The sequence below is a fragment of the Copidosoma floridanum genome, unplaced genomic scaffold (assembly GCF_036245765.1).
Source record: "Copidosoma floridanum isolate Cflo_tuat_1 unplaced genomic scaffold, Cflo_Japanese_pri ptg000001l, whole genome shotgun sequence".
NCBI classification, from domain to species: Eukaryota; Metazoa; Arthropoda; class Insecta; order Hymenoptera; family Encyrtidae; genus Copidosoma; species Copidosoma floridanum.
The window spans coordinates 558669-585166 of record NW_028321878.1 but is presented as its reverse complement, the minus strand read 5'-3'; the positions used below and the strand labels follow the sequence as shown (position 1 = coordinate 585166).

Below are 26498 nucleotides of genomic sequence, written 5' to 3'. Positions count from 1 at the left end.
ACTCATTTGTTATGTTGTCAGGTAACGCGGACATCCTTATCAAAAAGTTATTTAATTTTATAAATGCAAATTTATTCTGTGTACTCGAAAACATTTACATACGTCATTTACCTAATGAGACTAGCATTGATATTTTCGTGCAAATTTTTATTTTGTGAATATTAGCATTTTATTGTGACATATTATGTACATTATTTGTATGAAATATGAAAATTTGAGCAAGTACTTGAAAAACTTGACTTTACGTTTACTGAAATTTTTTTCAATTGACGTTATTTTTTATTTTATACATGTAATTTGTATTATTTTAATAAAAGTCTGTTCAAAAAATTTTGTTTCGTATTTAGAACATGATCTAGTTATTATCAATCGATTGATTCTATTGCGTATCCAACTTTATTCTTGAACCCTTGTTATATATCACATCATTCTATCAAGTCTAAAAAATATATAAATTATTTAAAATAGACAAATTACTTCATAAAGAAAATTTATCGTAGCAGATAAGGATTTATTACTTCAATTGGTATTTTTAATTCATATTATTTAAATTAAAATAATAATCAAGCACTTATAATGTTTACCTACTTAGAATCCTATACCTACTGAAATTTTTAGCTGTACTTTTCTAATTTTAAATTGAAATTACGCGGGTTATAACTTCGTGACTCTCGGGGGGTGCGTAATTGCGCGCGCAAGTCCAAATCTAAAGGGAAAGGGAAAGAGAACTTTTTAGTAAAGGTTAGTGTAACCTCTTTGGTTCATCAAAGGTTGTGGTGACACTGGTGAGTGGTGACCTGCTCTAGTGCTCTCTCGTCAATGCAGCAGCAGCACTGCAGTGTAGTGTACGGTGTACTTATCTTGAAAGCGCGTGTTCCATTATATAGTAATTTAACCTTGTGTTGATACTAATTTTTTTTTACCAATAAGTAATTAACTTACTTTTTATTTGAGTGAGTCGTCCCATTGAATAGTGATCCGATCGTTCGCAAGTCATGGGTGACATCAAGGCGTTTATGCACCAGTGGTGCACGAAAAACCAAGCGGAGCCTCAGTTCGAAGTGAGGCCTACGGGTAAGTGCCTGCATGTCAAACATGTCGGCCATTTTAGCGTTTGCCGCATCAAATCAATAATTAAAACATACGAATATATGCCTACTTGTAAATGAAAAAAAAAAATGAAAATATGCCTACTTGTGTACTCCGATTAACGTGAGCTTACAAATTTTTTTGTCTCATGTGAATCTCTTTAATCTTAAGGTCCCAAGCATAGACAACGGTTTCTCTGCGAGCTACGCGTCACCGGCTACGATTACGTAGCCATTGGCAACTCAACTAACAAAAAGGACTCTCAGGGCAATGCCTCGCGTGATTTTCTCAACTACCTGGTGCGCATCGGCAAACTCAATGCCAATGACGTTCCCGCTGATTTGGGTACAACTGGGCCGGCTGACATTAGCCAGGAGCCGGGTTTCACCAGTACGCCCAATAGACCCGTTTTCAGAGATGGCATGACACCCAACGACATTGGCCAAGCCTACAGGCCTTACAATGAGAGAGGACAGAACAATTACACGTACATAGACAGATTGGCCGATCAAAAGAGGGTTGAAGAAGCCGAGGATGTGGACGTTAATTCTGGCATTCACGGCAACTGGACGATCGACAATGCCAAGTCTAAACTGCATCAGTTCATGCAGATTCATAAAATTAACACCGATTATAAGTATACCCCGGTTGGGCCTGATCACACCAGGTATACAGTTACATGACTCAATTAAATATCTTTTTTTTTTCTATTTTTCTATTCTAATACCTTGTAGTGGGTGCATACACATAATAACGCAGTTTGAACTGCGAAAGTCTTCAAAAATGATTATTTTTGTGTTCGAAATATTCATTTTAAATGTATGATAATATTTAAGGTAAACTTTTCGAACACCAATAACTTTGAAAAGAAACAAAATAAAAAATTCTTTGCATGATAGTTTTTGGATCCATTTATGTACCAATTTTTTATGTAAGTTATAAACGAGACCACTTTGGAGTACAATATTGAAGCAAAAATGCAGTGACAATAGAAAACACTGCAAATTTGATATCAGGGTAACCAATTTAACTGATCGAAGTCTACCAAAGAATCTCACCTTGTGGTGGCTTTCAATCACCAAATTGGTACTTTTGATGCTTTTAAAAATTATAAGACAGTAAAACCAAAACTTTTATTGCACTGGTTCAATAATAGTTTTGGTGCTGTTCCTTGCAGATATATGATCAAACGTGCTCCAACATGGTCTCGGGTAACTTTTAAAATGGTGAGTACCATTCCTTTGATATTCTTTTTTATATTTTGATATACTCACTTGATAATAATATGATTATTCGTTTGATAATACAGTGGCCTGTTTGCTTTATTAAAATCATAAAAACCATTTTACAGGAGCTTTATGGCTGAGATGTCATTTTATGTTAAACAACTTGGACGAAGTAAGACTTTTTTTTACTCGCTAAAATAATAAATAATAATAATAACTACTAAATTTTAACATAAACATTTTTCAACAGATGTCACAGGTCGCGAAACAGGGTCAAACAAGCAGACAGCATCTAAGAGCTGTGCTCTTTCGCTTGTGAGACAATTATATCATTTAGGAGTCATAGAAGCATTTTCTGGAACATTGAAAACAAAAAAAGAAGGTGATCAGATGAAGCCTTACCCGGTAAACATTCTCCCAGAGTTGATAGATGAAGTTCAATCACTTCTAGAGAGTTTAGAAATCAAGCCCATTTCGATTAATCAGGTAAAATGTTACTCATTTTATCTTAACGTACGTTTTCATATGGTGCATATTATTGAAAGAAAAATCTCAATGACATTGACAATGGCACAAAATAATTTTTCTCATTGACTACAGCCAACATCAGTACCTGCTAAAACAGAAGATGAAAACAATAGAACAAGTCCCGCCATCTCTCTAGTCACGGATCATGTTCTCGATGATTTTATTTCATCAAAGCCCCAGCCTGCTGGTGTCGTTAGCTGGTCTCCTCCACAACAAAACTGGAATCCTTGGACTGGCTGCAATATCGACGAGGGGCCTCTCGCTACTATGCCACTTGATAAACTGTCCGAAGATATTATGAATGATGCTCGTGATCGCATGCAACAGACGCAAGATCTACAACAGAGCTTGAAATCCCGCTCTAAGCTTCCGGTGTTTGCTAAAAAAAATGAAATCATGGCGGCTATCAACGAACACCCGGTCGTCATTATCCGTGGTAACACTGGATGCGGTAAAACAACTCAAGTCTGTCAATTTATCCTAGACGATTACATCGCTAGTGGCCAAGGTGCTTACTGTTCCATTGCCGTAACCCAGCCGAGACGTATCTCGGCGGTTTCAGTATCCGATCGTATTGCTGTTGAAAGGTGCGAGCCTCTTGGTCAGAGTGTTGGTTACTCCGTCCGTTTCGAGTCTTGCCTTCCAAGACCCTATGGTAGCATTATGTTTTGCACTGTTGGGGTGTTGCTCAGAAAGTTGGAAGGCGGTTTGAGGGGAGTATCTCACGTTATTGTTGACGAGATCCACGAGCGCGATGTCAACTCTGACTTCATCATGGTCGTGCTCCGTGATATGATTCACGTGTACCCAGATTTAAGAATCATTCTTATGTCTGCCACTATTGACACCACTCTCTTCAGTCAATACTTCAACAACTGTCCAGTCATTGAAATTCCCGGGCGATCGTACCCTGTACAGCAGTACTTCCTCGAAGACTGCATAGAATTGACGAAATTTGTGCCACCATTAGATTCGAGGAAGCGCAAGAAGCGAGATGAGGATGACTTGCCAAATGATGCAGAACCAGAAGAAAACTTGAATAAGATCGTTCCTGTAAACTACAGTACTCACACGAAAAATTCAATGTCACAGCTCACGGAGAAAGATATTAGCTTTGAACTCATAGAAAGCCTTTTGCGTTACGTCAAGGAACAAAACATCCCTGGTGCCGTCTTGATCTTCTTACCGGGATGGAATCTTATCTTTGCGCTGATGAAACATCTGCAGCAGCATCCACTGTTTGGTGGTAGTGAGTACGTCATCATCCCGCTGCACTCACAGCTACCGCGTGAGGACCAACGCAAAGTATTTGATCCGGTAGGAGAGAACAGGACCAAGATTATTTTGTCAACCAATATCGCCGAGACTTCAATTACTATCGATGATGTCGTCTACGTCATTGATTCGTGCAAAGCTAAGATGAAGCTTTTTACCTCGCACAACAATATGACTAACTATGCCACTGTCTGGGCTAGTAAGACGAATCTTGAGCAAAGAAAAGGCCGTGCTGGTCGTGTACGTCCTGGTTTTTGTTTTCATCTCTGCTCCAGAGCTCGTTTTGAAAAAATGGACGAACATATGACACCTGAAATGTTCCGAACACCGTTGCACGAGCTTGCGCTCAGTATCAAATTACTGAGATTGGGAAGCATTGGACAATTTTTATCTAAAGCTATTGAACCACCTCCAATTGACGCTGTCATTGAGGCTGAAGTGATGCTGAGAGGTGAGTTTTCTTTTTATACACTACCAAAATTTTGTAATAAAATGGTAAATTCGAAAAAGTAATAAATAACATTATTTCAGAAATGAAGTGTTTGGATAAGAATGATGAGCTCACGCCACTAGGCAAAATCCTCGCTCGTTTACCGATCGAACCGCGCCTTGGCAAAATGATGATCCTTGGCTGCATGTTCCGAATAGGTGATGCCTTGTCTACCATGGCAGCCAATAGCTCAACTTTTCCAGAGGTGTACAACATGGGTCCAGATATGCGACGGCTATCCCATCAACAGAAGGCGTTTGCTGGCGCCCGCTACAGTGATCATGTAGCCATGTTGCACGTCTTCCAGTGCTGGGAAGAAGCCAGAGCTGGGGGCGAATACGCTGAAACCACTTTTTGCGAATCCAAAAACGTGAGCTTGCCAACTTTGCGTGTTACCTGGGAAGCTAAAGTAAGTTTGTTTTCTCAATCAGTCGATATTCGTGGATTTACGTGCATTTAATATATTTTGTTTTGCATTTATTTCAGAATCAATTACAAGCACTTTTGACGAGTGCTGGATTCCCAGAGGAAACTCTCTGTCCAACACCTTTGAACTACCAAGCTGGTGCGGACGTTCGTCTGGACACTATCACAGCTCTGCTTTGCATGGGTCTATATCCAAACGTTTGCTTCCACAAAGAAAAGAGAAAAGTTTTGACCACAGAATCAAAAGCTGCTCTGATACACAAAACTTCCGTAAATTGTAGCAATTACGAGCAGAACTTCCCATTCCCGTTCTTCGTATTTGGAGAAAAAGTAATAATTATCAATAAAAACGAATCATCAACCTTAGTAATAGTTGTATTATATTAAAAACTTCATTGTGTTTGATAGATTCGTACTCGAGCCGTTTCCTGTAAGCAAATGACAATGGTGTCACCCCTTCATTTACTGCTTTTCGGCTCGCGTAAAGTAGAATATGTTGATGGCATCATCAAACTTGACAATTGGATAAACCTCGAAATGAATCCTCACCATGCTGCGGTGATAGTTGCACTTAGACCCGCTTTAGAGAGTCTAGTAATAAAAGCTTCTAAAGATCCAGAGACCATTCTAGAACTCTCTCCTTTGGATGAAAAGGCATGTTTTTATATTTTACGTACTTACATGTGTTAAGTTTAATACAAAATCTTTTTTAACTTGATCATTTTTCTTTTTTTTCTCAGGTGCTTTCAGTTGTCAAAAGTCTGTGTGGAATGAACGCCTGTCGACATAACATGGAGCCCATTACCGGCGGTGGGTTTACGTCTAGACGACCACCGCGAGGACACATGACTGGAAGGGACTTTGGACCTGGTGATCGTGGAGGTTTTGGAGGTTTTGGTCGTGGTGGCGGCCATAACGACAATAGTCCACCTCCTAAACTAATGAACTTAGATACTGGATTCTCTAGAGGCGGTCGCGGTTTCCCAGGAAATAACTTTGGTGGTCGCGGTAGCTTTCGTGGAAATAACTTTGGATTTAGGGGTGGACGAGGAGGTGGGTTCCGAGGCCGAGGATTTTTTTAAGGAAGATAGTATCTTTCTTTTTTTTCTATGAACTTTTTGTAAAAAAATATAAAAAAAAAAAAAAAATTCTGTAACCGAACCAATTCCATTATAATTTTAGCAAATATGAATAGAGATTACTTAATTATAATGTTTTTTAAAAGCTTTTAAAGTTTTTAATCAAAGCTTAAATGTAATCTCTTGTAACCATGTTTCATATGAAAATCTGATGACAAATAAATTTGACGTATTAAGTGTATTGTAACGTATTTTTATTTTGGTGAAATTTTTAATACCTATCTTTTTTTAAATGTTGACTTGTTTGTAGCAAATTCTTTGATTTTATGTAATGAGATGAGTATATTTATAACTTATGTAATCGTAAGACTCAGTAAAAACATAATGGTTAAAATTTCACTTGTAGTTTAAATCATTTATGATTAATTACATAAATATTATGTTTTACAATATTGCCTAAAAATTGAATGTTACCTATAGGGCTTTAACTACATATGAAAAAAAATATCTAGACTTCAAAAATTGAAAGCGATTTTGGAGGTTAATCCCTCAGATAGCAGACTGTCTGCTCCACATAACAAACGCCGCGGCCGCGCCGTCTCTCAAATGACCGTGCATGCTGGGGCTGCGGTGTGCACATTGCCTCAAGTACTTTTTTCATAAGTATAACAAAATAAAAGCTTTCCTCATTCAAATTGTTTGCATATTTTCCTTGTTCTGCAATACTTATAACATGTAAGTACTCATCGATGGATGACGAGTAGTGCTGAGACTGTTGAGGTTGCTGACCAGTGACCACAGATCCTTCTGACTGCATCTGCCCCAACCTAAATATGTGGTGTGTGTGTCATATTTAAAGCACTAAATTGGATAAAATTAAAAAACCTGAATAAGGAACCATCGACACATCGCGAATCTTAATTATATTAAATCCTATGCCACTAACGAGCGAAAAGTAAGCTGTGATCGTCGTGAAAAATTTTAAACCGAAAGTGATGTGTCGATAAAAGTAACAAATGTACCCTTGTGCGTACTTATATATACTCTTGACTCGTCTCACAATGATTATATAAATAACGTGTGCTCGTGTGTCAGTTTGTCTCTTCTTTCGGCCTAGGAAGCGGATGACAATGCTGCAGTTTGGGGGCGCGCTGGTCTGCTCGAACTCGAGGAGGACGCCGAGGCTCTCCTGGTGGATCACCGCGCAAAACTTTCTCTACTCGGTGAGAACGGCACAAACCGCGGCCACTGCTGCGGCCACGGCTAACACGTCCCACGAAGCCGAGCCTGACAAAGTGCCTCTAGTACGTGTTGACTCTGACTAAGTATACTTTGACATGTTCCCTGATTTCTTTTTCTTTGGTGATATTTAACGTTAGCAGGAACTATCTTTATCCAATTTCATAAGCGAGATATGTCGCTGTATCAAGGTATTGATGAATGATATTGTTTGTAGGAAGAAAAAGTTGTCGAGCATGGCATTCAAAGCCAAAAGAATCCTTATCCCAATAAAAGAAGAATGTTTACAAGTAAAGCACTTCTCACAGCAACGTTTAAAAGCTTGAGCATAACTGCAGAAAATGCTGAATCAGATAAAATCAAGGAGCTCAATGAAAGGGTAAGAGCTGCTCAAACGGTTGATGAAATTTTAGCAGTGACAGACGATCCCGAATTTAATAAACAGAATGCAGCTACCATCATACCTATTCTGTATAACTGGATAAGTGATGATAAAGTTAAATTAAGTGATTTGCAGACAAACAACAAGTTTTGGAAAGCTTTTAATAAACTAAGCACTAACAAGAGACCACCTTTGTATAGAGACTATGATGATCCGTTGAGTCTGCATTCAAACCTGCAGATTGAAAAAATAAATAATTTAAATACGTATCAGCTGATTACAGTGAGTATAACTTAATTGACTTTGTAAGTAAATAAAATTTTTATTTGAATTTCAATTTTTTGCATAGGTCTTATCAAAACTAGCAAGTAAACAGCAAAGAATAACTCCATTACTTCAAGCAGTAACTGCTAAAATAGCCGATTCAAACGATTATCTTAACGTAAAATTGCTAGCGGATGTTTTGTACAGTGTAGCCGTGCTTACTTTTTACAATAATGTAGGAGTAAATTTGGATAATATATCCCTTATAAGTCTATGACTTTATAAATATTATCAAATATTGTTTTTTTTTTTTTAAGGTATTAATGGAAAAAATAAGTAAAGATTTACTGGACGTTATACCTTCAAACGAGAACAGTGCAGTTATAGGGTCGATTTTAAGATCCATAGGTGTGTTACGTTACAGAGATGAGTCGTTACTCGATTCATTATCTACGTGGATTGTTAATCACAAAGAAATTATCAGGCCTCAAGAAATCCACAATTTTTTTATGACATTAGCGCACCTAGGATATGTACCAAAAAATTTTAACGAGCTACTGCAGGTAAAAAATTAATATTTAACCAACAATTTAGGAAAAAAAAACCATTCCGCGTTTTCACTTATAAATTTTTATTATATTACAGGAAATCGTTTTACCATTGAAAGAGAGTGATATGTGTGATAGCAGTGAATGGTTAGACGTTATTTGGGCTTTGACCATCTTAAATCAGGCTACTAATGTACAGTTTGAGTCAGTTTTAAATAGTGGGTTCTTAAATCGGTTATTTGGTAAGTAGCGTTTTTCTTACGAAAACTTGTAATAAATTAGATAATGCTTGATTTTTTTTTTAATTATTATTTATTATTTTTTTTTTTCAGATACATCCGAATACTCAATACCAAAGTCATTAAAAATATTAAATATAAACGCGGCAGCGCAGCTTTTACCAGATTACAAGGGTAAATATACCATCTCAATGCATACATTTTTTTCATAATAAATATTTTAAAGAATGTAGATGAAAGATAAAAACCGTAATTAAAATATTTTTTTAGGTTCACTACTTCCTAAAGATTCTCCCCTTTTCGATATTACATTATTGTGTTCTAAGGAGAAACGAGATCTTTCAAATTCTGTAAATAGTGCATTAAAAATATTATCCCCTGCTAACTCTATTAATTTAAATATTAATACTAAAATGGGATTCTCGATAGGTAAGTAATTCCAATATGTTTACCTATCTCAATATTAGATTAATTTTCCAATCACGAAATTGATTCGATAATTATTTTTCCAGATGCCGAAATTTGCGTAGATAGTAAATGCTCCCCTGTTCCTATCAGTGCAAAGTCAGTTAAACAGAAAGGAGTATTGAGGATAGCGATTCTTACTTGTTGTTATCATGATTTTTGTCGAGGAGTTACCGAGGTCGTGGGACCTATGAAATTCTATTGCAAATTGTTACAGATCCAAGGATATAAAACAATGATAATACCTTACACGGATGTGAATTTCAAAGACAAACTTATTCAAAGAGTGCAGTATATTAACGATAACATAAAGAAGCTTGTGAAAGTTTCTAGTAAATAAATTTTATTGTACAAAAATGGTTTTTTTTTTTTTTTTTTTTTTTTTGTTGTAAATTTGAAAAAAAGGAAAAACTTGATGTCAAGTGGTATTGTGTATTATATATACATTATATTTTAAATGCATATTACGACGAATTATCAAATGCATCGTGTTAATTGTACACAATTGGTGAAACGTATTCAAAATTGTAGATAGTAAACGAAAGTTTACTACAAATGTCGAAAAAATTATGTTTCACGTTAAAAATAATAAAATTTTTTAAAAATTTCTCACTACTTGGAGTAATTTTAATACCGTTTTTTAAAAATATTACAAGAAATAACTATAAGTTTTTAATTGAATGGTAGAACCACTGACCTAATTATACATGTATATATAACATTTTGACAAAAATTGGATTCAGTAAATTTTTCATTGAAAACTATGAATGAATTTTCAACAAACAAATGTGCTTTAGCACTTAAATGTAAAATCAAAGTAATAACTTCATCCGAAATTCAAAAGTCATTTGTACTCCAATTTGTCGATCAGTTTCTCCTTTTCTCACCCCACCCACATAATCATCACAAAATCTCTCCGGCAAATGACGTAACGCAATGGCTGCTCTCTCTCTGTCGACATGACAGTATAACGACGATGTGTGCGGCGCATAAATGAGTTTTATGCAGAGAGCTGTGTGTGTTTGTGGTGTTTCGTGTCGTGGCACATAAATTAAAATCCAAGGCATTCCTTGCTAAATTGCCAATAATAATATTTAATGTTGATGTGTGAGGCTCTCGTCACCAGGACCAATAACTCTGCATAAAAATGGTAAACTTCGCTGGATAAAACATCCACATATTTCGGAGTCATCTGCAACGAGTTGGCAATCTATTGGCTGTAGAGGCTCAATTTAAATACTTATTTCTTTTGACAGATGCAATTTATGCTGTTGTTCAGCCGTCAGGGCAAACTGAGGTTGCAGAAGTGGTATGTTGCACATCCGGACAAGCTCAAGAAAAAGATAACCCGTGAGCTGATAACGACAATCCTTGCCAGAAAGCCAAAGATGTCGAGCTTCCTCGAGTGGAAGGACGTCAAGGTTGTGTACAAGAGGTACCTACCTAATGTTTTCTTTAAATATTTGTATGAGCATAAGTAATTTATAGTATCAAAAGTTATACATCAAACATATTTTGCAGGTATGCGAGTTTATACTTTTGTTGTGCTATTGAGCAAAATGACAATGAGTTGTTGACACTTGAGATCATTCATCGTTACGTCGAGTTGCTTGACAAATATTTCGGCAGTGTAAGTTAACAAGCCTTTTTTCATGAACTTATTTTTTGTCAGCTAAATTAGTAATGGGTGTTATTATCTATGTACTATGGAAAACAATTAACTTCATTAGTATGTGGTGTGGTTCCCTCAATATTGTTTATTTGCAGTTTATTCCAATTTTTTTCTACTATTACTTATTTATTTACGCCTTTTAAAAATTTTCAAAGTAATATGTTATGTACAATTTGATGATTATTTCTAATTGTTATTACAATGATTAAATGGACAATGTTTCCATTGATTGTTATAGGTTTGTGAATTAGACATTATTTTCAACTTTGAGAAAGCATATTTCATACTCGATGAATTGCTTGTTGGAGGCGAGATACAAGAGACCAGCAAAAAAAATGTTCTCAAAGCGATTGCTGCACAGGATCTATTGCAGGAGGTTAGTTACGGAGATGTTCCCATTGAATTGTGATTGTTGTTTAAATGTTTATTCCCTCCCTCGACCTTTGGATCATTATGGTTTATTTATTTATATTTATATTTTTATTCAAGTTTTAAGGTGGGTCAAGGTTTTATGTGGGAGAAACACCATATGTTATAGAATTTTTTTTAGATATATTTACAATGGTTATTTACACTCATAGTTACACTTCATATTATTTGTACAGTGCTACATATAAATCGATCTAATCGAAAAGGAAAACGATTTTATAATTAAAAACACATACAGTACAATATTTTAAGTAATACAAATAGTTAATCATTCAATTGTTCTCAACAAAAAATGCTTTGAACTCTATATGTGTTAACATTCAAAGCATTACTGTGCCAAAGTGATCCATAGGCTTGATTGTTTCCTTAATAACATCTAACATGAAAATATCGTGTAAAGTATATGCATCGTTTTTGCATTATTAAAAAAAAATTGCATGGAAAAGATTATGCCTCTTTCTCACATAACCGAATAGTGCAACTAAAAAATGTGACAATTCAAAAAAAATGTTGAAATGTTTCCATCTAGGGTATTCATGTTTGTGTGTGTTTGTGTTGTTATGTGTTTTCACAGCATGCAAGTAATGTACAAATTTACACATTTTTTTACTTACATCGACTAAAAATGTTACTTCAATCAAAAGTATTGAGGTATTTCTAGCCGAGTTGGTAAAAAAAAATACGCACACCACAGCAAGAAATAGAGAAAATCTTAGATAGTGTGCTCATCAGGCAACAAGTACTTAATCTAAAATTTTCTTTACTCTTGTTTTCCAAGTGCGTTATGTACTTATAAAAATTAAAAATATGTACATACAACAGCTTAATAAAATTTATCAAGTAACTTTTAGTAGTAGAGCATAATACAGCGCATAAGATAACAAACGTTTGATAGTTTCGGAAAAATCAGGATTTATCAAGCACGAAAAATGTTCTGTCACCCAGCATTCAATCTCAAGCCGGTATCCAAAATAAACAAACGATACATCTTATTATTTTTGTTGACCAATAATATTTACGTTAATGTAACCAATAATGGATATTTAAATTATAATTAAAAAAAAAAATTAAATAAATCCATACAGAACGAAAATCTTTAACTGGAAAATGAAGTAAAGCTAAGTTTTAAAAATTATTTGAGATTTGCACAAAATTTAATTTATTTATATATAGTATGTTAATATTATAGCGCATGTTATGTCCTTAATTTTCAAAAATCATGCAAATTCATACTTTGAATAAGCATTTGTGACCGATAATTACGGTAATAATGCCTAGTATGTTTGAATGCTTGGATATTTAACAACAAAAACGATGATAGATCTCATAAGTTTATCAAACATCTTGCCTCAAATGTTTTATATACTCTTAAAAGATATAACAATTGCATTACTAAAATTCACTATTGAATACATGTATATATATAAACGCGGATATTTTTTAAAAATAACTATTGAAATCACGTAATATTTACTTTTTATTGATAAATAATTTTCTCACTAATATACTTACAAACGTCAATACAACTGATTCCCCTATCAATGGCAAATAATACTCTTAATCTTAATTTTATACGATGTAATGTGCTTATTTTAGTTGATGCATTATAACGCATTAGCATTTGCGTTGGCGTATTCAATAAACAAAGGGGTATTTTTTAGCTCCACTCAAAATAACATGCATTTAATTTTATATTTTAATTCTTCGTAGAATAAGTACAATGAAAGATAAATCCTTTTATATTCATCAAACCATAACACCTTAAAAATCTTACAACACTATTAATATTATTGACTCATTTCGTATCTAATTCGAATGATATTTTGATGCATTCAATATTTATAATGACGCAAAGTAATTTATTCAAGATCGTTGTTCAATGTAATTTTTTTTTAATTAAAAAACTTAATAAAGTGCTTTTTATCAAACTTAAACAGAGCTTTTACAGCTTATTTTATTTTATTTTTATTTTTTTTTTTATAATTTTTTATTTTTTTTTAATAAGTATTTTAACGTATAAGGTGTGTTTGCTAGTGATCCTGCTTGGTAGAGTGTGCGTATTACAATCCACCGTGTCGTCTTGTATTTGTCTTGGTCTTTGTTTAGTGCGTATCAACAATTTTGAAAAATCCTATGTTGAAATAAACCATCTTAAATAATTGGTAACCAACCAAATTGAATAGAAAAATAATTGGAAATATTATTTAAAACATATTAATACAAATGCTTGAATCCACTATACATCTCACGATAAGAGTTATCTATTCAATTTCACGGTACCCTCAACAAACATTTTTTTTTTTTTTTTTATTACTAGTGAAAATTTGCATACCCGGATATGTGAGATAAAATCTATTTGAAATCAAGTCGACTACCTCAATAACAAAATTAAATTGAAAATGTTTGAAAAATCCAACTACTAGCTGCAATTACTATTGAACTAATGTAATAGATGCTTCAGTTGAAGTCGTTCTTTTGTGTAAATTTTTATTTCATCGTTATTAACAGTTTTCAAGTCTTGATAACACAAACACGTAAAATGGAAATAAAATTTGAGTCGTCGTTGAATAATAATTTGTCATATCCGGTTAAGCAAAGTAAAAAAACAAAAAAACAAAAAAAAAAAAAAACCGTAGTTACTAAAGAAGGAGTATTTGTTTCTGGAAAAGGACGAAGCTGTTGAAGGTGCACTACGAGATGTAGGGCTTTTGTAGACGCGATGTAACAAAAGTAATAACTGACGTTTCCAAATCAAATATTATAAAGGATGGATCCTCTTCGCCGAGCCCGAGAACACAAACAAACCTATAAAATGGTGCCGAGTGGAAAATGTGTCTTGGTTTCGCTCAACATCGTCGGCTGCGCGCGTCTCAATCTGCCCTTCCTACACACACTTTTTCTCCCTCCATCGGAAATTATTCATTTCATGCTCGTGACACGTATAGATTTAACGATAAGAAGCAATTTTTCGCTCCGAGAGTAAACAACAAAACTTTGGATGCTCGATACATTCATGTGAGAATATTAATACCGTCGGCCTGGAAAAAGTTATCCGTTTAGTAAATCGAATGTAGCTCATGACGAGTCTCAACGTAATGTGCCAAGTGCTCGATCTTATGCAGCACGAAACGCGAAACCATAACTTGACGAAATCTCAAGGGTTACCGCACAGTGTCAAAATATAACTAAATACAAATGTGCCATTCGTGGATACAGTTACTTAATCCTTGATGCACAATCTGCTATTTTAAATGCATTCCATCGAGTTATGTTTGCGCTTTTTTTTATGCGTTGGTTTATGTGCGATATAGTGCGAGTCGAGATTTTCACAGTTTCGATTTTGTCTCGAAATAATTGATATTTTAGTGAACGACTGATGAAAAAAAATTACCAAGTTTATAAAATACGAACGACATTTGTATATCATGTATCCCAAAAGTGCCAAAACTCAATCCACGTTTTTCGTAAGGCTGATGTGTTCTTCCGTTGTACCCAATTAAAAAAAAAAAAAAAAGTGATATTTATTTGAACACAGAATTTATTATTTGATAAAAAAATTATAGAGTAAAATTAAATGAAAAATTCAGCACCAAGGGATTGAAATCCATAGAAGTAAATAGTAACTATAGCAATGTGTTGGTATAAACCATTCATGTACAATATATTGACGGATAATCCGATTTTTCCAGGATTTGATTTATAGATTTGTCGCTTATTATTACTTGAATTATTATAGGTATTTTGATGCATTTTATCGCGTGAAATTAATATTTATGTGTACGATTCATGTCGTTTTATACCAAGATGACAATGTCTCAACAATCATTAAATAAGTAAGCCATATTTTTGTACAAACATATTATATACCCATCCACACATCGATAATACGTATGTGTCCAACTTAAACTTTGTAATGATGATTATTATATTAATGACAAACAAATGAATCGAACGATAATATAGAGAGAAAGCGTCCAAATAATATATATATATATTTTTTGTTAACCTAATAGTATAAGCTTCGGTATATTCAATGATGTTTAGTGAATAAGATTGCATTTATCACTTAAAAATATCGAATACACTAGTAATAATTACATATATTTTTTAACGACAGCAGCAACTTCTAGATGTTATTTCAATACCTGTCTACAGTTTAGTCAGCAGTATATTACCAAACATACAAATTCAAAACAAAATTATTTGTTTAATCTTAAGAATACATTTTAAACCATGCGATCTCCTTGCAAATTTATGTCGATTCCAATTGTCATTGCACTAAACTTCGTTTTTCTCGAATTACTCAACAATAAAGCAATCTTTTTAAGTAGTAATTAACATCTTACTTTTTTTATTTATTATCTAATATTATTCAAACTGTTGGTTAATATAAGTTAATAATGTGCTTCATACACTTACCTGCCTAAAATTGGTATAAGATTAATTTGTTTTGTAAATGTATTTGTGAAACAAATTCTTCACATTTATACTAATGGGTATTTTATACCGTAACAATATAGTGATTTTACAAAAGTGCAGTAACGAATGTTGAAAACGCTTTTTTCGAGTGTCAAATTATCAACACTTTTCAATTATTGCTAACACTATTTACATCTTTTTATTTTACCATTTTTACTTTTTATGTGCATATTTGTGTGTTAAACCATGAGAAAAAAAAAAATGATATACATGACGAGCAAAGGCTTTTGTGTGATATGAAAAGGGTTCAGTTCATCATTTGAAGCTGCTACAAGAAGAGAATAATAAGCTTTTTCTGAAACGTAGGTACGTGTTTGTTATACTCTACATTCAATAATATCGTGCTGTTTATCATTGCTGTACATATTTGACGATGATATTGTTAAATTCCAACGCGCAAGTGCAGCATCAAAGTAATTGACCCCTATTCATGTTTTGAGCACACTCGTAAAAAATGTTCTTGTCATCATATAAAATACATAATAATAATAATATTCACCAAAACCTAAATTATTAAAGTTTGGCTACTGAATTTTTTGCCCATCATGTGACAAGAACATTTTTTAAAATCATGACATTACTGATAAGTGCACTTATTAATAAAATTTAGTAACGGGAGCGATCAATGTCTTGTTGCAGGAGGAAACACCGCAGGGCTTCTTCGAGGATCATGGGCTCGGATAAATCGGGCCAGCAGCAAACTCTCGGCACTGCTCTTTGCTTTTTTCTCCCTCCAATCGATTACCGGTTTTTAGGAATCGGTGTCGATACAAACTATTCTTTACGCCAAGAGAGAAGATGAGGGATGAAGGAAAATGGAGAAGAAAAAAAAGGGCAGATAACTTTTCTTTCCGACAAGACTTTGAAAGCAGCGGTATTTCGTACTCCTATTTTTTCGTAGTATAATTAAAAGCATGTGGTGTGATTACAGATGCTTTTTTGTGTAAGAGCAGATGAGCGAAAAAAAAAACAAAAACAAAAAAAACACGTTTTAGAGCGATTGATCTTTTTCGGATGATCTTTGGTATTTTTTTTGAAGTAATTAAGGGGTGCTATGAAAAATCGCTTGGAAGTATTAAAAAATTCAACAGCAAGGAAGTGAATTTGCTGACGTGATTTTAAGTTATTAAACGAATAAGTGTACTTAATATTACCGCTCATTTACTGAAAAATCATCAAAAAATTAGTTTATTCCGTTTTTGAAACTGTACTAACGCAACAACCTAACTAACGAATTTTTACAGTGATATTTTCAAATGGTATTTACTTATTGTATGAATCAGTATAATAGTAACATGTTTAGCGTTATTGATCGACTGAAAAAATTTTGCCTTCAAACGCAAAAATATATATACATCTAAAGCACCTGTAATAGCATCACCTATTGACCTATTATTTATTAAGTTTTATTAATGGACACCTAAGATTATTATTTAAGTTTATATACATGTTTAAAAACCTACTAGCTATTTCGTTGACAAGAAAAAAATAAACAAAAGGTTTAAAAGCACTGTAGTATCCTTGTTTAAGGGTGTATCCTAAAATGCTTATTGCACTTAATATGATATAGAGCACCGAATAATTTCGAACCCCACAAGTGCTCTAAAGCTTACACTCATTCGTAGCCTGTCAGCAATACAAACTTATACCCATACTTATATGTATATACGTATACACACGTCCTCACGTATGTATATATATATATATATAAAAATGAAACATGACAGAACAAGTTAAGTTTGTTGTTATAATTACGGTACAGATGAATTAATTGTTATTTCTTCCTACAATGATTTATACAATTGAAATGTTCAATATCCCACAGGCAATGATAAAGATTTCACCTTCGCAAACGTTTGAGAAAAGTATTTCGATCGATTGTCATGTACACGATCTACAGCTGTAGTCACATTGTACGTGAGAAGTTCCGACATTCAAGTCTTAGTTTTTATTACTTGTTTTTAACCTATTTGATGATCAACGATTATCATTATTATTATTATCATTATTGTATTTTAGCGTTATAATATATACATACACTATATCGTAAGCAGTTAATTAAACAGTTACAATTATTAATAAGTACCGTTGAATATGCAAGTTTTTAAATTTAAGTATTAGGAGGTACAAAATTGTTTTGAATCACTATATTGTTTTATAAAATTTTAAGAGTCGTTTCCATTAATATTACTATTATTACTCTTAAAAATGCCTATTCACACTTTGACCCAAATTATTTCAAAGCAAATGGTAAAAAGTTGTCAACGTCATAGTTATTATCGTTATTGGTGTAAAAATTATATTCTATGGAAATCGATTATTCCGTAACTGTACGATAGACTACATACTTTTGTCTCCGTCCATACAGTAAAATTTGATGTAAATGATATGTACAACGTGCTCATTGCTCATTTTTGTAATGTTGTAAACATTGAGGTATTATATCATTACTATATTACAAATATTTTGACCCTTGTGTATTTTATCTTGTTTCATTAGACTTAGTCCATAAATGACTAGTTACTACGAAGTATTGTAAAAAAAAACTGATGTACAATAAAGATTTTTTTTAAAAAGTTTGTATTGATTTGAATTTATAGTGTCATGTCAATATACGAAATTATTATTATTTTTTTTTTTTACTTCAACAAATGAAAAAAAAAATTTGCTCAAGTTGGAACATATAAAAAGGTACTACTTAAAAAAAGGCATCATCGATCACAAATCCAGAATATTTTTAACTCATCCTCCAATTATTGGTAATACTCGAGTTCATGTACTTTGATTCTCCGAATATCATTCGTATTCGTTGTAAGTACATTTTTAATCAGCATATGTATATGTATCTCGCTTTTGTGCGGGTATGTTTACTTTTTAATGCTCAACCACATGTAAATACTTTGTTGAAGCTTTGATGAGCGTTGCATTGGGCACAAAATGTAGTTTTCAATTTTTTGGCTCGATAATGCAGTTGTTAAAGAACAACGATTACGCTAGGTTACATGTCGGGCTCAAGGTAAGCGCTGAGCGCTGATTTTTCAATTTAATTTGTACTCTATAGATGATTTGAATCACGTATTGAGAGATGATAGTTTGAGAAAATGAGATTTTTCAAACAATGTTTAACTCTTTAGCTGTACAAATTAAAAAAAAAAAAAAAAAAAAAAATTCAACCACGGACAATTTATGCAAAATAAAGTACGTTCAGGAAGATTAAACAAAACTATCCACGCGTGAAAATCTGAAAACCATCCACATCCTTGGAAAAGCTGCACTTGTGAGACTCAGCAGCAGCAAAAACATCTTCGCTTTCAGATTAGCATCGTCATGCGATCGATACGCTCGCAATTTTTCAAAAGATCCTCTCACCTTCACTTCTCGTGTTCAACTTCAATGCTATATACATACAGCCGATACGGATGGTGGTTACTGTAATCAAGTATATGTGTAGGTATTATGTAGGTATACACTAAACAACCCGGGCGAGAAAATAGTTGTTTGGTGTTATGTTGCATATACTTTCTTTGAGGAGCAACCAACATTTATTTTAATTGAATTATATTTTTGTATTTAAATTATTTCTCGGACGTCGATGTTTAACCGACGCGTGAATCGAGCGAACGGAAAAAAGAGAGAAAAAAATGACGGCAGTCCGATAACTCGATTCAAATGCAATGTGCAGTATGGACAGTTACAGATAATCAACATGATTTCTCATGACGATCAACGTGCAGTAGAACTCAGTTGATGAAATAATGGTCATCCAAGTAGAAAAAGCCGTGTTTGGTAAGACCGACCTCGTACTTTGAAACGGACGGCAGACGGATATTAGGATACGATTGGACTAGCGTGAAACAATCAACTGTATGGCTATTTTTGATTTGGGTCCCCACGAGGGCGTGTATGGAGAAAAAAAAAAAAAAGAAATTGTTCGATTTGTTCGCGTAACAAAAACAGTAGTGCGTTTTAAAAAGAGATATGTAATCGATTGGTGCAAAGCAACGAGAAAGCAAGAATAAAAATTGAATGACCGCATATATTATAGCTATAAGCTCCAATAATGGTGTAACGTCCACCATGTGCACAGGAGTTATAATATAATTACACCCGCGCATCTCATTGGGTTAATAATCTATCGCATCGCGCGTTGCAGGTGAAACAATGTAATAAGCACACGTATACTGCAAATATGTGCAGTCAATAGTGGATGATTCATGAGGTATGTATATAAAGCGCTCCGAGAAAAAAATATTTTGACAGGCGCACGCGGGGGTGGGGGGGATGAAAAATAAGGGGTGATATTCTAAGAGCTAGAGAATTTACGCATATCATTTCGGAAAATGCCGTGCCCTACATATATGTGTGTAGTGTGAGACTGAGAGTTAAAGTGATGTGTTACATATCCATGGGTAATTATATACACGACATAAATGTGCATAGAAGGGGGGAGGGGGACAAACCAAAAATCCGTGACGTCAGTAAGTGTCGCGCTTGCGCGTGTAGCCGGTGTGTGTGTTTATATATATATAGGTTGTATGATGATGTATGTACATCATATATATGCTCTCTCGCTACAGTCACGCGTGTACATACATACCCCTATTATACCCCTATATGTATACGCAGAGAGACAAAAAAGATGTATAGGTATAGAGAGTACATACAGAGGAGGCAAAATGTATAATAAACGAAGAGAATAGCCGTGTATACGCTCGTTTGCGCGTTTCCCTGTTTACCTGGTGCTTGGCTTTTTTTTTTTCCCCTCTCGTTCTCAGCGTTCTCGAGCTTGCGCCCTCGAGCTTTTTCTCCTCTTCCTCTATTTTTATCTCTCCCTCGTTTTCGTACAGCTGGGGCCGTGCCGCGTGTACAAGTATCGCCCACACACGCGCGCACGGGCGTCCAGACCGCGGAGTCGATATTAGGTCATATACAGTCACGGAATATGGAGCTAACAGGAAGAAGAGTATATATACGTACGGAGCAAGGGGAATAAAAGCTGCAAGCTCGACGCGCACGAAAGCTCATTGCTGTGTCGTACAACGCGGCATATGATGATGATGATGGAGCTCGCACGTATACCTTCGACAGCCCCTTTTCCTATCGGCGATACAAATGTACTTTGCAAGATATGCTTATCCACCAACTTATAAATATATATGTGTATAGGTACATACAAAGTCCTCGTCTCATTTTTTTCCCTTGTAATATATACATGCATAGACGGGCCACGACGGCTTATTTGACGATAGCGGGCGAGTAGGTACGCGCGCGCATATTACTTATGTTGTGCTCACAGAAGAGAGGAGCGTATTCAAGCTTAATACGTATTCTGGCGCGCGCGCCCGCCGCGTTTGCTAGTTTCCATCCGACGAGCGAGCGACGGACACAACGCGGGTGTGCGTATGTATGTGTACCTATACGTACTACATAATAATATTATAACTATATATACATCTGGGTACATGTTATACGTAGAGAACTTACACCTCCAAAGCTCCACTTTTTATTATAAGTATACGCTACCTATAATTACCTAGACTCGCGTGTTTTTTTTTTTTTTTTTTTTTTTTTTCATACATACAATAGCGCGATTCCGAAGGGTTGTATACTCATTGTACTACGATATTAATGCTGTTGTATTCTGATATACGGTAAGTTGAATCTAAAACAACGAGTCGTGTGTGTGTGAACCAGTTGCCTTGTGGGGTGATTCGTTTGCTGTGACAATTAGTGCCACACAAGTATTGTATAGTGCTTATGTGTGCGGAGAAGTAGGTATGTACAATTTTCATGGCTTGGAATGTGTGTGCGTGTAGCCGAAAGCTCATTCGAGAGTGAAGATCCGCCGAGTCGAGAGGAGTTTAGTTGCGCTTGCGGAGCTTTTTTTTGATAAAAAACCAAAAAAAAATAATTGAGCGCGTAGTGTGTCCAACTCTGACGAATCTATGCTATTGAGTACGAAAAGAGATATATATGTATATGCGGGTACTTTTCGTTCTCGGTTGATAATTTTCTTTCTTTTTTTCACAATTTTTACACGGCAAGTAGAACGTTAAAAACATATACATTACGCGCACATTTACAATGTATACTTTGTTTATCTGAAATTGGTGACAATAACAGAATTTTATCGTTACACGCTTGTCATTCTTCATTCCCACGTACGTCAATCTATCTACATACTGCACGTAGATTGGAAATTCTCTTGTTATATTCTTTCGATACAGTGGATAAGTATAAGTACGAGAGGCACGATGCCTTGAACGGCCAACCTATAAATATGTTTCATGGTGATTTTGTGACCAAGAAAATAAACTCACTCTTGGATATTTATCGATTGAAAATATATTCTAAATTAAGCTGCGCGTTTCAACGGTATAAGTACATACACCTATACCTATTATACCTATAATATTACATGTACAACATAAGTACACACCAATACCTTGAGAGTGGGAGAGAGAGAGAGAGCACGCACATAACATAACCTAGCTTACCCTGCTCAATGTATATACGATTAAAGACCGTGCCGTGCAGGCGTCCAGCATATATATATTATTTTCAATACATTCACTGCAACCAGCTTACAAGTAGTATAATACAAATTATAGACAGACGGCCCCCGATAATCCATACTTGTACTACTGCCGTCTTGTATTTTTTGCACCAAGTTTTCTTTTTTTTTTTTTTTTTTTTTTTTTTTACCAATGCACATTCATTATCGAAGCTTCACTTTTTAACAATTTTAGTTTTATGTGTTGCCGAGTGTTGGGTCCTGCATACAATAACTACCGACTCTTTCAACGTGTACAACTGAATGGTAGGATAAATATAAGTTTGCCGTGATCGTGCCATTGGTTCGTTCCGCTAAAAGGGCCAACGAAGAAGCTAAAGCACGTCTCAGATTATTCCTGTGACTTTCTCGCTCAGCATACAATTACCTATGGATATGTGAAATTTAGGTATATGTACGGGTCAGTACCGCTCAGTGTATACTGGAGAGTAGGAAACGCTAAGTATAGGGTAAAATGACGCACACGAAGTTCATGTGATTTCGCTAAAATGTACACACACACACACACACACACACACATATGTGTGACACGTATGTTTACGCACGTGCAGTTGATTAAAATAACAAACGCATTCGAAGATGCTGATGGCGTAAGAGCGCGTCAATCCATGTTGTTTTTTTTTTTTTTTTTTCCAATCTCTTTAACGCTAAAGACTGAAATTAAAGACAAGCATTTTGTGTCTTTGACGAAAAAAAAAAAAAAAAAAAAAAAGGCAACAAGCAGTAGGTGCATCGGACAAGGTATATAGATGAGATACACAAAATTAGCAAATAGCATATATATATATGAGCGCGCGGTGGCTCAGTCGGCTAGGTCGTGGATTGACACGCGGGGGAGACCGTGGTTCGATTCCCGGCCAGTGCGACTTTTCGGGCAAGTACCTCTGTGGCTTTTTCACATGTGCTTTTTCATCACGCAATGCTCCTCGAGGAGGGTTTAGGCGACCTTCTCGGAGCAAAAATTTCCTAATTCCCCCTACCCCCCTCCCAGTATAATGGGAGGCCTCCCATCCCTCTTCCCTTCCTTCCCCCAAGTGCTAAGTGCCCTCAGTAGTGCCCTTACTAAAGGAGCCGAACGTAAGCACTATATATATATATATATATATATATATATATATATATACGCGTGAGACTCGAAATCTAATGGGAAATTCCTAATTAATTCGCGCAGGTGTATTTATATTGCTTAAAGTACGAAACGAGTGAGGACGATTTTTTAAGTGTTTACACTTTTATTAAAAATATTAATCTATAAATTTGACGTGAGACTGGAATAATTACATATTATCTACATGTCAATGTTGCGCACATTCATCAACGCCTTGTAGGTACAATGCTTTGTACAGCATAGCTGAAGGTACAATTTCTTGTTGAAATAAGATTAAATTGTCTTACTTTGAGAAAAAAAAGGAAATTAAAAAAATATTATCTTGTTTCAAGGGATTATATTTTACTTGGCACTGTTCTAGTAAATATTTTCTTGCTTCCAAGATATTTTTTCTCTCAGCGTAGTATGGAAGCGAAACGAATATCAAGTTTTGCACTATTCGATGTATTCAAAGGATAAATAATCAAACAAATAAAAATAAAGCTTCCAATTATCCAATATTTATTAATCAAACAGACAAAGTTTCGCTTTAATTTTATATTTGATCCAATGAAGTTCTCAAAAAGTAGTTGAATAATAAAAAAAATAAAAAACTATAAAATCATTAGAATCTTTATTTGACTATGCATTGATTCACGCATTATTCTATTAACCCTTTTTTTCCGTGCGTGGGGTATACAATGCGATGCTTTGATGTACCGTCATGCTTGTGCGCGAACTCGAGTAGAAAATGGATTTTACATCGTTTGCCGTTGCACACGGGCATCGAAGTGATAAGCTCGAGTTTTCTCTCTCTCTCTCTCTCTCTCTCTTCAGTTCGGAGTGTTCGGCTTCGAGCTACATCGATTTTTGTTGCCTATGTGTTTTATTTTCGTAAATTTTTCACGGTGCACTATATTACTTACAACGTTTCCACGCAATAAATATGGATGTATTATATACTTTCTGCTTTGGCAACCACACTTGTATACCTATACTTATGCTTGAAAAAATGTAAGGGTTATTTAAATGATGAATTTTCGACAGAAATGAAGAAAAAAAAATGATTTTGATACAAGCTTGTTGTTTCTCTTCATATATTATTAATCGCTGATGTGTTTGCATGTAGTTGTAGTTACTGCTACTTACAAATAAAACAACAGCGGATATAATTGTATACTATTCCCGGTGTATACGTAATTGTAGCTGTACGAGTAAAGTGTGAAACAAAAAAATGTCATTAGATCGACGTACGACGAAATTTTACTGGCGCGATTAATAGCCACATTGAGCTGAAAACTTTGTCCCGTATATATATATATAATATATACATTTCAGTTGACTTTGATTGGTTTCGCGTATACACGAGCATATATCTCTTTCTCGTCCTGCAGAAATACGCGTATACGTGTGTGTAGTGTGTGTGTACAAACATGGCAAAGGCGCTCGCGGAGCTTTGAGCTCACTCGGACCCGAGAGTCAGTTTGAGATGCCATCAAGCGCACACTTACCTGCGCGTGTATCCACCTACAACATGTTTTCGCCAATACGTAGGTACATCCCATAATTTCTCCTATATACATTTACCTCTGTTTGTCTCCTGTCCGCGATGGTATACACGCACTCATGATTTGTCTATGTATATACCTCCTACCTATAGTGCCTTGGCGCAGGCGCGCTTTGAAGTGCCAAAGGCCAAACTGTTGTCACATGCCATTCATTTTCTTGCGTACTCTCTCTCTCTTCCTCCCTCATTTATACATATACCTACCTACCTACCTACCTACCCAATCACATGGTACGTACCCGTACATGAGGATTACATGCACATTAGCTGGTGGTCCTCTATATATATATTATATCTCCCTCGCACACATTGAATGTTCACCCTCAAAAGGGGGGATGAAATAACACAAGGATGTGTGGAAAATGATGAATTTTACATTATTTTCTGTTTAAGGACTAACTCGAGGACTGAGGAGGAGCAAAGAAGACAAGATTGTAAAAAAAGGAAAAAAAAAAAAAAAAAAAAAAAGTACGGAGGATATGCAAAGCAGTTGGTGTATATGGGTGTGTATAGAATAAGGGGAGCAGCGTGTGCCCGTTGCTTCGTGAATCCGTGAGTGCGTTTATATGAATATACTCTCGCGGAGGAAGAAGAAGAAGAAGAAGAAGTGCTGACAAAGACGAAAAGCATATATATCTATATAAATGTATAGAGAGGAGGAGGAGGAGAACATATTATATACGCAATAGAGGATAGTGTATAATAAGGGGTGGGTGCGCGCGCGCAGCCTCCCCCGATCATCAGCTGCCCTCTGTTCTTCATCCCCTTGTCTCTCTCTCTCTCTCGTGTATTTTTCGTCGAGCGGCCCAGCCACAGCCGTTGTTCCAGCCGGGACGACAGCAGCTGCAAGGATGGAGAGGCATCGGGTGTGACTGTGCGCGGATACGTAGGGACACACATGTACGCGTCTATCCATGAATGTGTATATGCATATACGAACGGACCAAGTATAAAAGTAGGGGCGCACGCTTGCGCAGCCGTTCAACGGGAGGGTGGCGTCGGCTAGCTGTACGGAGCGGGCTCGAGCGTCAAACGCGCACACCAGGAGGAGGGTGCAGGCCACGGGCAGCAGTAGTATTAGTCGAGTCGAGCCCCTGTCCCCGTGGGAGCGATTCACTGCGAGAGGGGAGGGCCCACGGCCATGCCAGCCTTGCTGGTTGTTGTTGGATCATCGGGAGCTACGAGCTCGGCGGCTGGATCACCGGGACCGGCCAGGAGCACCGGAGTCCCGAGCTATGCGCCCGTTGTCCCCTCGACCCGTCAACGAGGAGGATGAGGCTACCCGCGACCCCCCTTTTGCCAATTGCCGTCGCACCCGGGCTTCTTACGGTCGCGCCGACCAACCCTCGACCGACACGGAAAGGAAGCACCACCAATGGAAGTGTAACCGCTCGCCGACACGAGGAAGCATCTTAAGTGGTGGTTGTGGTGGTGGTGGTG

At 35.6% G+C, this 26498-nt stretch overlaps 3 protein-coding genes across 7 annotated transcripts; all 3 read left to right on the top strand.

Annotated features, from left to right (window-relative positions):
- The first annotated feature begins 806 nt into the window (after positions 1-806).
- Positions 807-6354, top strand: mle (dosage compensation regulator mle). Its single transcript, XM_014360737.2, has 10 exons — positions 807-886; positions 955-1074; positions 1261-1756; positions 2441-2487; positions 2566-2801; positions 2916-4569; positions 4650-5017; positions 5095-5364; positions 5443-5688; positions 5775-6354. Exons 2-10 carry the CDS (start codon positions 996-998, stop codon positions 6114-6116), a joined length of 3738 nt encoding a protein of 1245 aa, XP_014216223.2. The 5' UTR covers positions 807-886; positions 955-995; the 3' UTR covers positions 6117-6354.
- Positions 6355-6709: 355 nt separating this feature from the next.
- Positions 6710-9602, top strand: LOC106644989 (FAST kinase domain-containing protein 4). Of its 4 annotated transcripts, none has more exons than XM_089598643.1 (9): positions 6710-6848; positions 7231-7417; positions 7570-8016; positions 8084-8233; positions 8316-8561; positions 8644-8788; positions 8879-8959; positions 9056-9214; positions 9298-9602. In XM_089598643.1, exons 1-9 carry the CDS (start codon positions 6730-6732, stop codon positions 9588-9590), a joined length of 1827 nt encoding a protein of 608 aa, XP_089454769.1. In that variant the 5' UTR covers positions 6710-6729; the 3' UTR covers positions 9591-9602. The 4 variants fall into 4 exon arrangements, with proteins under 4 accessions (XP_089454769.1, XP_014216202.2, XP_089454794.1 ...); XM_014360716.2 differs by having other exon boundaries at positions 6710-6951; XM_089598668.1 differs by having other exon boundaries at positions 6710-6951; positions 7209-7417.
- Positions 9603-10176: 574 nt separating this feature from the next.
- Positions 10177-18405, top strand: AP-1sigma (AP-1 complex subunit sigma-2). 2 transcript variants are annotated; one of them, XM_014360744.2, is made up of 5 exons: positions 10177-10400; positions 10507-10685; positions 10772-10880; positions 11161-11298; positions 14021-15679. In XM_014360744.2, exons 1-5 carry the CDS (start codon positions 10398-10400, stop codon positions 14063-14065), a joined length of 474 nt encoding a protein of 157 aa, XP_014216230.1. In that variant the 5' UTR covers positions 10177-10397; the 3' UTR covers positions 14066-15679. The 2 variants fall into 2 exon arrangements, with proteins under 2 accessions (XP_014216230.1, XP_014216229.1); XM_014360743.2 differs by lacking the exon at positions 14021-15679 and adding an exon at positions 16470-18405 and having other exon boundaries at positions 10178-10400.
- Positions 18406-26498: the final 8093 nt, after the last annotated feature.

Coding starts and splice junctions, on each gene's coding strand:
- LOC106644989 (XM_089598643.1), top strand. CDS start 6,730: ATGCTGGGGCTGCGGTGTGCACATTGCCTCAAGTACTTTTTTCATAAG. Junction 6,849..7,230: donor TTCTGCAATACTTATAACAT/GTAAGTACTCAT, acceptor CTTTCGGCCTAG/GAAGCGGATGACAATGCTGC. Junction 9,215..9,297: donor TAAAATGGGATTCTCGATAG/GTAAGTAATTCC, acceptor TTATTTTTCCAG/ATGCCGAAATTTGCGTAGAT.
- mle (XM_014360737.2), top strand. CDS start 996: ATGGGTGACATCAAGGCGTTTATGCACCAGTGGTGCACGAAAAACCAA. Junction 1,075..1,260: donor GTTCGAAGTGAGGCCTACGG/GTAAGTGCCTGC, acceptor TTTAATCTTAAG/GTCCCAAGCATAGACAACGG. Junction 1,757..2,440: donor GTTGGGCCTGATCACACCAG/GTATACAGTTAC, acceptor ACCATTTTACAG/GAGCTTTATGGCTGAGATGT.
- AP-1sigma (XM_014360743.2), top strand. Junction 10,881..11,160: donor TTGACAAATATTTCGGCAGT/GTAAGTTAACAA, acceptor TGATTGTTATAG/GTTTGTGAATTAGACATTAT. Junction 11,299..16,469: donor CACAGGATCTATTGCAGGAG/GTTAGTTACGGA, acceptor GTCTTGTTGCAG/GAGGAAACACCGCAGGGCTT.